The following is a 12,334-nucleotide window of genomic DNA, read 5'->3' on the forward strand; positions in this document are numbered from 1 at the left end:
TTCAGTAGAGTGGTCCTTGAATATTTTTGGGTTTATTCTTAGTTTGCACTTTGTAGGATAGTAGTGCTTATCACATTTTTGCTTACATAAGTAATTGATTTTGTATTCGGTGATAGGTTGTTAGCCACCCGACAATTCACAGCATTAATAATAAATTAATAATCCATATAAATAATATTGAAAAAATCAGATGAGACATAATAATAATTCTTGTATAAAATGTATTGTAATTGTCAAAAAATAATTAATATTCAAGCTACATATATGTTACATATTTTTAATATGATTAAATATCATATCACATCACATGTAAGTTAAAAACTTTTCTCATCTAATAATTATTGAGATTAGAAAGACAACGTAATGGTATAGATGGAATTCGATTTTATTTTTTAGGAATTAATTAGTGTTCAGTCTGTATGATCAACTAAATAACTACTCTAGTTGACACCTAATTTGATTTTTCTAGTCTTTTATTCTTTTTAAGTACTTTCTTGTTGATAGATATTAAGCATTTTGTTATTGGGATTTAATCATGTCATTGAAGACTAGAAAAAATCAACGTGTTTAGATATCATGTTGAGCGTCTATTAAATAGAATTTATTTTACATACATACGAAGTATACAGTTGGGAGCTTATAATTGATCAACTTATAGCTTGATGGACGTCTTATACTACGTAGTTGATAAAATGTTTAAACGAAGTCTTAGTCAATGATTAGATGAGCTGTTTTTGGCAGGATAGAGTCAATTTTGAAGATAACTTAAACTATATATAGTAATAATGATATTGCATTATTATTGTATTAATAAATTCCATATGGATCGCTCATAGCTAGGTACGTCATTTTAGTTGGGTTTAAGACTTTTGGCTAGCTATACATAGATCAGCGTTTTAGATAGAAAAAGAAGGTAAGGGAATTCTCTACTCCAGTAGTTAAAGTAGATAATGAGGCTCAAACATCTCCATACTACGTATTTGTTTGGAATTGACATCACTAAATTAAAACATAGAAAGTTTCGATTTGTTCTCCCTTAAAATGACACTTGTATTGTTAAAATGGAAAACTAGAAAAATAAAAAAGTTTAATTAGTTGAGATATTTCTCACTAAAACTAATTAATAAGTAGTTAATAAAATATCTAACAGGAAAACATAAGCATGCATGCTTATTGTACGTGTTTTCATTAAGACATTTGCTTAGCAAATCATGTTCGGTTATTTTAATTGAAATTATAAATAAGTTAGGTATTAATCAACTAATTAAACTCTAATTTTCAACGCAGTCATTTATCAAAGTTTGGAATCTTGGTGAATGGCAGGGGTCATAAATCATAAGTATACGTACGTATAAAGCCTTTGAGATAATTTTTTATGATTTAATACATATACTTTAATTACTACGGAATATTAGCTAGAATAAGAAAAGTAATTAGTTGGTATACAAAGTTGCATAAAGAGCTGCATCTAAATTGCAATGTGTTTTGTGGTGCTTAAATTTTAATTCTCTAGTACAATTCGTTCACCTTGATTTTACTTATTTAAAACATAAATAAATTTGGTTTAGAAAAAAAGATAATTTAAATTAGTGCAAATTTGATAAACGTAATCAGGAAAATAAGTTTAAATTATTGAAATTAGGAAAAAAATAAAAAATAAAAAAATAGGGCTTTTAATTTCAAAATCAAATTACAATTGAAAGAACACTAATGAATTTTCTTCAATCTACCTCACATTATGAGAGTAACGTCTTGAGTCTTGACATACAAACGTATGTATATTATTCCTTCACATCTATTATTTAAGATGGTAAAATTGTTTCATCGAACTCATCATCAACATAAGATAACAAACAAAAGCCAGATATAATTAAGGAGAGAGAGGAAGCCAAACGGATGCAAGTAACCCATCAAGATTGTTAGTGGATGGTTCCATACTTCCATTTCCCATACGTGTAAATTACGGATTAACTATTAACTGTAGTGATTACCTACCATTTTACCAATTATGTGTTATGTTAGGTGATTATTACCTACGTATTTAGCTATCTTTCAAATCATGCTAGTTTTTTGAATGAAATCTTTAAAGAAAACTATGGTTGTAAATTTCTTTGACAATGACTAAATAATTGACTAATGACTAGTGACTTAACTCACTAAACCTCATAATTTACAATCGACATGTATATACTACCTCCGTCAAATGTTATGTGTAACTTGGGGGTATTATTCGTGAGATATAAAATATTCCAAAGTTGCACGTAACATTTAACGGAGGTAGTATTTACCATATCCATATAAATATATAATACCGTTAGTGCTTCTAATCCGTTGCATTAATATATATATATATATATTTTGAAGGAAATCTGTTGCATTAATAAAGTCAAATAGTATTGGAGAAATAATGCAAATAGAGCGATTATAAAAAAAATATATAAATAAAAAAATTACTAGTTAATAAAATACTAGTAATAAAAAAAATGCAAATAAAGCAATGAATGTGACAAGATAACCGCGTATAAACACGACCATAAGTCCATGACTGAACTGATAACTGAGAAGTCAATAAACTAATCCATTTCTCACGTTTTCAGCCGGAACTTCTACTCACGTCCCACGTGGCTACGCGTACATTTGTCTCTTTTGCAATATACGAGATTACGAGTAATAGTATAGGTTTGTTGCGACACGTAAATATCCTGGTTAAGAAATAAGGGTGTAATTGTGTTTGATTATATTAATGCGAAATAAATTAAAGAAAAATAAGAAGAAGAAAAGCAATAGCCTTTTTAGCAATAAAGAAGATAAATAAAGAACACAAGCATTAATGTATTTCGGTCAATAATTAGACCTATATTCACGGTTAGGGTATTTGCGAGCTTATTTACTATAATAATAAAAAAAATAAAAAAAAAAGAGAGGGAGAGAGAAAAAAAAAATAAATACAAGTCCTAAATCTAATGACTTAAAAAGTATAAACTAATTGATCAACTAAGAGGTTCTTTTATAACCCAGGAAACCCTAACAAAACGATGCATTGTTCCCCGAATATACTCAAATAACCATCATAAAAAAGATATAACGCTACATTGCTCCCCAAGTATACCAAAATTCTGAAATTTCCGACTAGGCACAGACATGCCTCTTTTATTTAGGCACAGACGTGCCTCGTCGAGTACTTCGGCATCAGCAAAATTCCAGCGTCGCAATTTCTTCGTAAATTGGTCATGACTTTTTCGTTTCTTATCAGAATCGGGTATATGACCTATCGTTGAAAAGATCTAATCTTGAAACAAGCTATCACCTCCAACTTGAATTATCTCAAAATAACTTATAGTTTGAGAAATATCTACATTTAAAGTTAGTCCTATTAGTTTCCGAGTCACAATTTAACACACACCAATGCCAACATTTCAATTACTCATAGTTGATTAAAATCTTGAAAGTGGTATTTCAAATATCTCGATCTCTCGATCTATTTATATAATACTCGGTATTATGGTTGTTTTTCTATGTTGTTAATATTTGTGACTCGAGATTGAATTCTTTCTACTTATATATATTTGTTACGAAGTATGTATTTAGAGTGGGGCAAATGTATACTAAAGATTATATAGTGTCAGTACCACAACAAAATGTCGTGGAATTGGTATCTTGCAAAAATAAAAGTCCAATGACAAAACGACTAAACAATCTTATCTAAATAATTGCATACTCTTTATTTTTTTTTTTCAAAGGAATAATAATAATGGGCATTAATTAAAAATATATACGTAGAAGGGACATAATTAAGCGAATTGTAACATGAAATTTGGTGACGATTTGGACAGTGCGTGGTTGATAAACAGTACAAGAACTAGTTATTGTTTGTGTAATGGACGTGAAACATGATGATTAGATGTGGAAGAAATTTATTTAAATAATAATGTTGCTTCTAAAGTTTGTTTCTCTACTTTACTACTCCTATTGTTTTGACATCACTTCCAAGTAAAGATGGGCATGGGCCGTGCCGGCACGTGGGCGGCACGGGCCCAGCACGATTCCGACACGACACGATCGTCGGCACGGCACGGCGGCCCATCTATGGACTGTGGGCCGTGTCGTGAACAAAAATCTGGGAATCGGCACGAGCACGGCACGAGGCACGGTGGCCGGCCCGTGGGTCGGCACGCCGGCACGACACGTGGCACGGTCTGGCACGGTAGTGGTAATTTAATTTTTATTATATGTATTGTTGTTTTTTGTTAAATTAATAAAATTATTTATATAAACTTAAACATAATTAGATAAATAATTTTTATAACCTTAATTAAAATAAAGTTTGTTTAAAACAAAATATATTAAGATTATTAACATTAACATAAACATAAATTAATAACATTATTTATATAAAATTAAGTTGTACTAAAAAATATTTATATATCGTTTTTTTTTACGTTCATTTAAAAAAAAAAAAAAAAGTGGCACGATTTGGCCCGCGGCCCGGCACGGCACGGCCCGCCAGGCACCGCAGGACCTCTTTCTATCAATTGAATAAGACGTGGGCCGTGCCGTGCCGTGGGTTAGGGTGTGCCAAATTTAGGCACGGCACGCCCACCACCGCGGCACGGCCAGGCACGGCCAGGCACGGCACGGCCCGTTGCCCATGTTTACTTCCAAGTGTTTTTAAAATACTGTTTGATTACTTTGATTGGGAGGAAAACATTTACACTAAATCGATTTTCGCTTTATATGTATATACAAATACGAAGTACGGAGTATATGTTTAAGTTTGTGATAGAGTAGTAACTAGGTTTTTCAATGATGAATAATTCTCTCAAGGAAAACATTTCATATACTTGTATAAGATAATTTTCTTTTTCATAAAAGGTAAAAATTAAATTAATAGTAAGAGACAGAAAAAAAAAATATTTATTTGAAGTTTTAGTTTTCCACCTAACAAAATAAAAAATTGCATTATTAATTTCATGAAAACCAATACAATGATTTACTTGTGCATTTCACAATACGTATCAAAATATTACTAGTCTAGTAAGCATACATCACACATTCACACCAAATTACATAATTCGGTCTCTAATAAACACAAGTGTCAAAAGAATACTTCCACTTACACTCATATTAGCGGTATATATATAACCGCCCAAAACCCTAATGAGACCAACCGATCACAACCCTATCAATTTATTGATCTTTTAACTCAGTTTAGACAAACTCTCATATCGACTCGTTTAATAGGTTGTAATAAATTTAGGTTAGCGAAAGAGGCAATTGGTTGAACAAAGGCGTCAAGGTAAATACACGAGACAACAAGTATAATTCCGTAGACAAAATCGAAAATCAAACTCTTTAGGAGTATAAATTATACGCCAAAAATCCAAAATCAAATCAATTACTGTTATACAATTAGCCCGATTTGCCGGCCCGAATTTTTGCCATTTTCATACAGGTTACACATACAGCAGCAGGTACTTTCTTCCTTCCCTTTTCTCTCTCCTCATCTACCATTTTGACAGTTGCCTGAAACATTCAACTCTCCATTATTTCAACACATGATTCAGCTGACTATTTCTCCTTCAATCATCTCTCCACCCTTTTCATCACTTCTATTTCAATTAACATAATAACCCTTGATCTATTATTCCTTAATCCAAAAAAAAAAAAAAAAAAAACACTTTTTTCATAATTTAGAGTTGAAATTCTTAAAACCCTGTTCAAATCACAATCTGGGTATTGTTCATTTCCACCCTAATTGCTTTATTTAGTGCTGAATTTCATAATAAACCCTGTTCAAATCACCAATTGGGGTTCTGGGTATTGTTCACTTTTCCCAGATAGTTGAATTTAGTGCTGAAATTTGATCCAAATCTTCTGATTTTTTTGTTTTTTTAATTTTATAGGAAGATTGAAGGGAATTTGAAGAAATGGGTATTTGTGCAAGCAAAAACAAAGATCCAAGACCAGAGCAAAATGGGTATAGTAGAGGAGTAAATGAGCAAAATCAATCAAAAACATCATCAGCTGGGCAGCAAAATCAGCAGTATCCTCAGCAGCCGCCACCGGAGAGACCGGTTGCGCAACCGCCTGTTCGAGTTCCAAGCCCTGCTAAATCAACTGCAAGAACTGATTCAAACACAATTGTAGGAAAACCCTTTGAAGATGTGAAGATGCACTATACAATGGGGAAAGAATTGGGTAGAGGTCAATTTGGTGTTACCTATCTTTGTGTTGATAAACAAACAGGTCAACAATTAGCTTGTAAGTCAATCTCAAAGAAAAAACTTGTGACAAGAGCTGATAAAGAGGATATGAAAAGAGAGATTCAGATCATGCAACATTTGAGTGGTCAACCTAATATTGTTGAATTTAAGGGAGCTTATGAGGATAAGACATCTGTTAATCTTGTCATGGAATTGTGTGCTGGTGGAGAATTATTTGACAGGATCATTGCTAAAGGGCATTACAGTGAGAAAGCTGCTGCTACTATTTTGAGGCAGATTGTTAATGTTGTTCATGTTTGTCATTTCATGGGTGTGATGCATAGGGATTTGAAGCCTGAGAATTTCTTGCTTTCTAGTAAGGATGAAAATGCTGCTTTGAAAGCTACTGATTTTGGGCTTTCTGTGTTTATTGAAGAAGGTATACTGATTTAAGTGTTTGTCAGCTGTTTATCTGCTTAATTTTGCTTGTTTTCTTGATTGTTTTGGTTTGGGAAATAGTGATTAGATGGTTTTAATCTGAGCATATAGATCATGTTTTTATGCTAGGTTGTTGCAGGACATCAGAATTGTTAATCTGTCCTGTTTTGCGGATCCATTGACCTATGAATTGATGGTGGATTGTTGTGGTGAATTTCTGTGATGCTTGTTATGATCTTGCTTAGGAACTTGTTGGTTAGAGATGTGGAGTTGACTTTTTTAGTTGTTGATTAGAGATGTGGGGGTTGTCTTAACAATTTGTTGATTAGGGATTGCCCATATTCAATGTACTTAGGAGGCTGATCTTGATTGCATTCTGATGTAAGATTGCCCATACATTCTTTACTGTTGACTGTTGGCAATGTGAAAACTTGATCTGATTGTTTTACTCAGAGCTGGAAATCCCTTTTTTACTTTTCTCCTCTCAGGTAAAGTCTATCGAGATATAGTAGGTAGTGCTTACTACGTTGCTCCTGAGGTATTGCGTCGTAGGTATGGTAAGGAGATCGACATTTGGAGTGCTGGAGTTATGTTGTACATTTTACTCAGTGGTGTTCCACCCTTTTGGGCTGGTAAAATTTCTTTCTTGTATTTTTTTAGTTTATTACAAATGTTGTATCATTGATGCCTTTGTTAATTACTTCATCATAATTTTGTGTTATAGAAACGGAAAAAGGGATATTTGATGCTATTCTGCAAGGACATATTGATTTTGAATGTAAGCCATGGCCAACAATCTCTAATGGCGCCAAAGACCTAGTAAAGAAGATGTTGACATCAGATCCCAAAAAACGAATCACTGCTGCTCAAGTTCTTGGTATGCAATATTGGCTTACAGTTGCTTTAATATTTAATGATTAATGCTCCGTTGTTTACAACAAACTTTGCTGATGAGTAAATTGGGTTCTATCTTCTGTGCAATATTTTTCCATTTTCGCACAACCTGATACTGAAATCCAAATCTTCTTTGTATTGATGGGGCTCAGAAATCTTTGAATTGGCATTGCTTAGGGCAGTGGCAAGGAAAAATTTCATGTGCTTGCCCCCATAAGACCTTCAGCTGTTGGGTGGGCATCCATTGATGTATTTCTAGAGGTGGCAAGCATCCCTTGAGTTTTGATCGTCTACGGACTGCTGTGCCTTTGTTAACTGTGGTATTATTTAATTTGCATCTATGTCCTGAAACTCAAAGTTTAATGTCAACAATGCAGATCATCCATGGCTCAAGGATGGTGAGGCCTCAGACAAGCCTATTGATAGTGCTGTTCTCTCTAGGTTGAAGCAATTTAGAGTCATGAACAAGCTCAAGCAACTAGCGCTGAAGGTTTGTAAACCTCGTCTCTATTTATGTTTTTCCTTTCTTCTGACACAATAAGGTGTCTAAACTTGGAACATCATATGTGCTGTATGAATGTCAGAAATAACTTCAAAGGATTTAAATGTATTGGCTCTTTTTGTTGGGCATAGGTCATCGCTGAGAATCTTCCTGCAGAAGAAATCCAAGGGCTGAAACAGATGTTTGCAAACATGGACACTGATGGCAGTGGGACAATCACCTACGAAGAATTGAAAGAGGGATTGGCCCGTCTTGGATCAAAGCTTACTGAAACTGAAGTGAAGGCACTCATGGAAGCTGTAAGACATGAATTATATTTAATATAAGAAACAATGAGACTTTTACTATGGCATGCTCTTGTTCTCTGGCTGACTTCCATTTTCTTTTTAGGCTGATCAAGATGGAAGTGGATCAATTGATTACATCGAATTTATCACAGCCACAATGCATCGGTATAGGCTTGAGAGAGATGACCAACTTTACAAAGCATTCCAGTTTTTTGACAAAGATAATAGTGGGTGAGTAGCTCCTTTTTAACCTTTATCTACCCAAGTAACCAGACCCCTTTCCTGTTCTGCTTTAAGCTAATCTGTGGAGAATTTAAACTATAATGTCTATGTTCATCAGCTCCACCTGTCTCAGAGAAAACTAGAGGAATTTTAGGCCTAGAAAAAAGTCTTAAGAGGAAAAAATAATAAATATAAAAATTCCAGATTCTTGTAAGAAATATCAGATTTACAAAAGTACTTTGTGGGTTTTATACCTCTGCATGTGAAGATCATGAACATTATGTAGACTTGCGCTACCACATCAACTTCCACGTGTATACAAAAGTACTCTGCGTGTTTACCTCCTAGATGATTCATTTTCCCGCCAATAGTCACCATCTAAAATTAGACAAGAATATGTTCCGGAAAATAACATCTGTAATTTTAATTACTCACTTTGTGGGTGACGATTGTTTATCATCTCAGTTGCTTATACTTGTCATTTTGATCAAATGTCTCAGGTTCATCACCACAGATGAGCTAGAAGCAGCAATGAGGGAGTATGGGATTGCTGATGAGAACTGCATCAAAGATATATTGATGGAAGTCGACACTGACAATGTAAGATTTGCTCCATCCCTTGAGTTACCTGGACTTCCTAATCAATAAAATGCCTTTAATCATGCATTGTGTTAATTCTGTTTGCAGGATGGAAGAATAAACTTTGATGAGTTTGTTGCAATGATGAGAAGTGGTACTCAGAATCCAGCTGCTAAACTCTTTTGATGTACTCTTACTCTGTGTGATCGTTCCACCTATCTACTGCAAGGTGATGTTCGAGGGATACTGTTGGTTAGAAAGACAGGCTGGTTCCCCTAGATCAAACGACTAAGTCGGATGAGGCCCATCGTTTGTAACATGGTTGAGTTTTTTGTAAAAAGTTTGTGCATACACAATATCCCTTGGACTTGGGAGTTATGTTATTTTAAATTTGAGTTGGAAGATTTTTGGACATGTTTGAAGATTTCTGTAATGCGCTCGGAGAAACTAATGGCTCTCATCTGTGTTAATTTCTAGATGTTGGGCGACAAAACAACCTTAAAGAGAGTTATATATGTATTTTCTACAAAGCCTCTCAGAGGATCCATTTGTAAGCTATCTATTCAAGAAACCTTTTTTACCCAGAGTTCATAGTCCAGTTGCCACTCCAACAATAGTAGCGAGTATTTTGTACTTGATAAATCCAGTTGTGAAAATGTCGTTAATGTTGCTACGCAATATATGCTTGCCTCACATCCTGCCTACCCCGGTGCCCCCTCTGGTCACACGCTCTTGATAGTTAACAGCAAAACAGGCCATTAGCTAACGTTTGCTCAAACTACTGTCCTACCCTCCGTCATGGGATTGGGTCAACCTGCATCAACTTACTTCAGGAGAGCGACGTTCAACTCTCTTTAGTGATGGACAATTGAGTTTGAAAGATATTGGACTCCATCATAGTGTAGCCTTCAGTATAACTGTCTCACAGGTGCACTCAGGGAAGAACTTCATCTTCTTCTTCCTACAGAAATACTCTTCACAAGTAAATCAATCCCCTTCTCTACTACAATATTGATTCATGATTCATTGATTTTCGCAAGGGATAAAGTATAACCACGACCCAGATACTCGAGTCTTTTTTGCAATAGAATCAAAGTAGCTTGAGTTGCATTTCTTTCATCTAAAGGACTAGTCTGAATTAATAGGGTACATCCTAATCAACAAGGAGGATTCAAAGAACCCGGTAAATTATACGGAGTATGATCACGAAGAACACACAGTTTAAACCCAAGAAAACATCCAATTTTATCACAAAGAACACGCGTTTCAAACCCAAGAAAACATCCAATTTTATTTATCAGTACCAACTTCGAAAGCTGATTACATTCCACGCTACTTCGAATCAAATCAAATCAAACTGCAATAAAGGAAATCAAATCAAACCACAAACATCAAACTGCAATAAAAAACTTCGAAAAACGGAAATTGAACTTCTAGTTCATCAGCTGAATAGAACTCAAGGCTTAAAAACCATGGATCTTGATCCGATCCTTCTTAACAAGGCCGGCCTGAACGAGGAAATTCGCGACCTTCTTACGCTGATCACCTTGCAGTTGGATAACCTTTCCTAGCTCCTTATCCTGCACAACATTCCCATTACAGCAAAACTCCTTCTTGAGGTCCTTGAGGATCTTTTCGTAGCTGAAATCTTTCTTCAGCCCTTGAACAGTCGTCAAGCTTTTCTTTCCATTCCTTTGCTGAATTCGAATATGCACATACTCCTTCGCTCCAGGAGCCTCCGACTCGGCGTCTGCAAACGGGTCAAGAGCTGCGGGGATCTGAATGTCTAGATCAACCATGTACCTTGCTTGTCGAAAACTCGAAAACGGTCCTAAGAGGGTTTGTTCTGTGAGCACGTAAACTGCAATCAAATCCAGTATACAACGATCAGTAAAAAGAAACTAACCATCCAAATATACGGACATACGGTATCAAATTCAATTTCATCGAACGCAATTTGATGGTTTTATCAGCAATTTAATCATCAATCTCATATTATCAGCAATTTAATCACCAATCTCATAGTATCAGACAATTAAATCATCAAGTTCATATTATCAGCAAATTAATCATCAAATTCATATTATCAGCAATTTAATCATCAATTACACTTCGAAAAACTTAAACAAAATCATAATCAGAAATTATATTACTATTGAAATCAGCGATCAAAAACCAATTAAATTTGTTAAAGAAAACCTAACATACCCAAATAAGCGCAGAACAAACATACAAAAAAATAAAAAATTAGTAGAACAATCTTTCTTGAAAAATTATATTATTCACTAGATTTAATTTGTAATCAGCGAACAAAACCTAACAACTTTCTTGAAAATTTCACAATTTTGGATCAATCAATATCATAATCAACGATCAGAACATACTTAAATTACCCAAGATCAATTAAACAAACAAAAAAAACTTCAAATTCATCCGAAAAAATACTCAAAACATGATCATGATCATAATTCCAACAACCAACTTCGTAAAGAATATCGAATTCCAGAAAATAATAAAAATTACAACCCAGAAATTATGAATTATGAGTATAAACAAAGCAAAACAAAAGAAACCAAAAATTTAGGAGAGAGAAAATACCTGAAGAGATTGATTTGCTTCTGCAAAAAATCAAACCAAAGATTTTATAATAAATTAGATCAAAGTGTAATGGAAGTCTATATATAGAGGGTTTTAATTTTATTTTTTTATGTCGGTTATTAGCCACAAAAATTAATTAAAAATAAAAAAGAATAATTATATCAACTATAGTTGCGTTATAAGTAATCATGGTTAAAGGGGGTGAATACTCTTTAAGAGTCGGTCAGCTAAATCGACGGTATGACGTGTACAAAATCAACGGCTGAGATTGAATTTTGAGAGTTGACGTATTTAAGTGAATATTTATTGCAGAATAAAAGGGAATAATTACGTCATAATTAGGGGGCAGGAAAATCTAAAGAAGGAAGTTTCTGGGAGAACATGAGTAGGGCCCAAGGTAGAGACAGGAAAGGGTTCAGATAAGGCGTAGACTCAACGCAATCCAAAGAATAATTTTATTTTATTTTTATTTTTTTGGCTTTTTTTTTTTTTTTTTTTGGTTAATTGATTGATTTTTTGTTTAATTTAAATTAGGTGATGTCTCAAAAAAAAAAAATTAGGTGAAGAAAGTCATGAAAGTTGGGTTTTGTGGGTCCATTAAATAAGCATGA

The 12,334-nt window shown here is 33.9% G+C and overlaps 2 protein-coding genes across 6 annotated transcripts; one reads left to right on the forward strand and one right to left on the reverse strand.

Moving 5' to 3' along the window:
- Positions 1-5,182: 5,182 nt before the first annotated feature.
- LOC110723841 (calcium-dependent protein kinase 9-like) lies at positions 5,183-9,716 on the forward strand. 5 transcript variants are annotated; one of them, XM_021903234.1, is made up of 9 exons: positions 5,183-5,471; positions 5,904-6,642; positions 7,130-7,273; positions 7,366-7,518; positions 7,913-8,025; positions 8,169-8,336; positions 8,428-8,555; positions 9,047-9,146; positions 9,234-9,311. In XM_021903234.1, the coding sequence occupies exons 2-9, from the start codon at positions 5,928-5,930 to the stop codon at positions 9,309-9,311; spliced, it is 1,599 nt and encodes a 532-aa protein (XP_021758926.1). In that variant the 5' UTR covers positions 5,183-5,471; positions 5,904-5,927. The 5 variants fall into 5 exon arrangements, with proteins under 5 accessions (XP_021758926.1, XP_021758924.1, XP_021758925.1 ...); XM_021903232.1 differs by lacking the exon at positions 5,183-5,471 and adding an exon at positions 5,478-5,817; XM_021903233.1 differs by lacking the exon at positions 5,183-5,471 and adding an exon at positions 5,478-5,733.
- Positions 9,717-10,389: 673 nt separating this feature from the next.
- LOC110723843 (protein translation factor SUI1 homolog 2-like) lies at positions 10,390-11,879 on the reverse strand. Its single transcript, XM_021903236.1, has 2 exons — positions 11,724-11,879; positions 10,390-10,986 (listed from the first exon to the last, which is right to left on the reverse strand). Exon 2 carries the CDS (start codon positions 10,922-10,924, stop codon positions 10,589-10,591), a length of 336 nt encoding a protein of 111 aa, XP_021758928.1. The 5' UTR covers positions 10,925-10,986; positions 11,724-11,879; the 3' UTR covers positions 10,390-10,588.
- Between the last annotated feature and the right edge of the window lie 455 nt (positions 11,880-12,334).

The sequence above is a fragment of the Chenopodium quinoa genome, unplaced genomic scaffold, assembly GCF_001683475.1.
Source record: "Chenopodium quinoa cultivar QQ74 unplaced genomic scaffold, ASM168347v1, whole genome shotgun sequence".
Taxonomy (NCBI): Eukaryota; Viridiplantae; Streptophyta; class Magnoliopsida; order Caryophyllales; family Amaranthaceae; genus Chenopodium; species Chenopodium quinoa.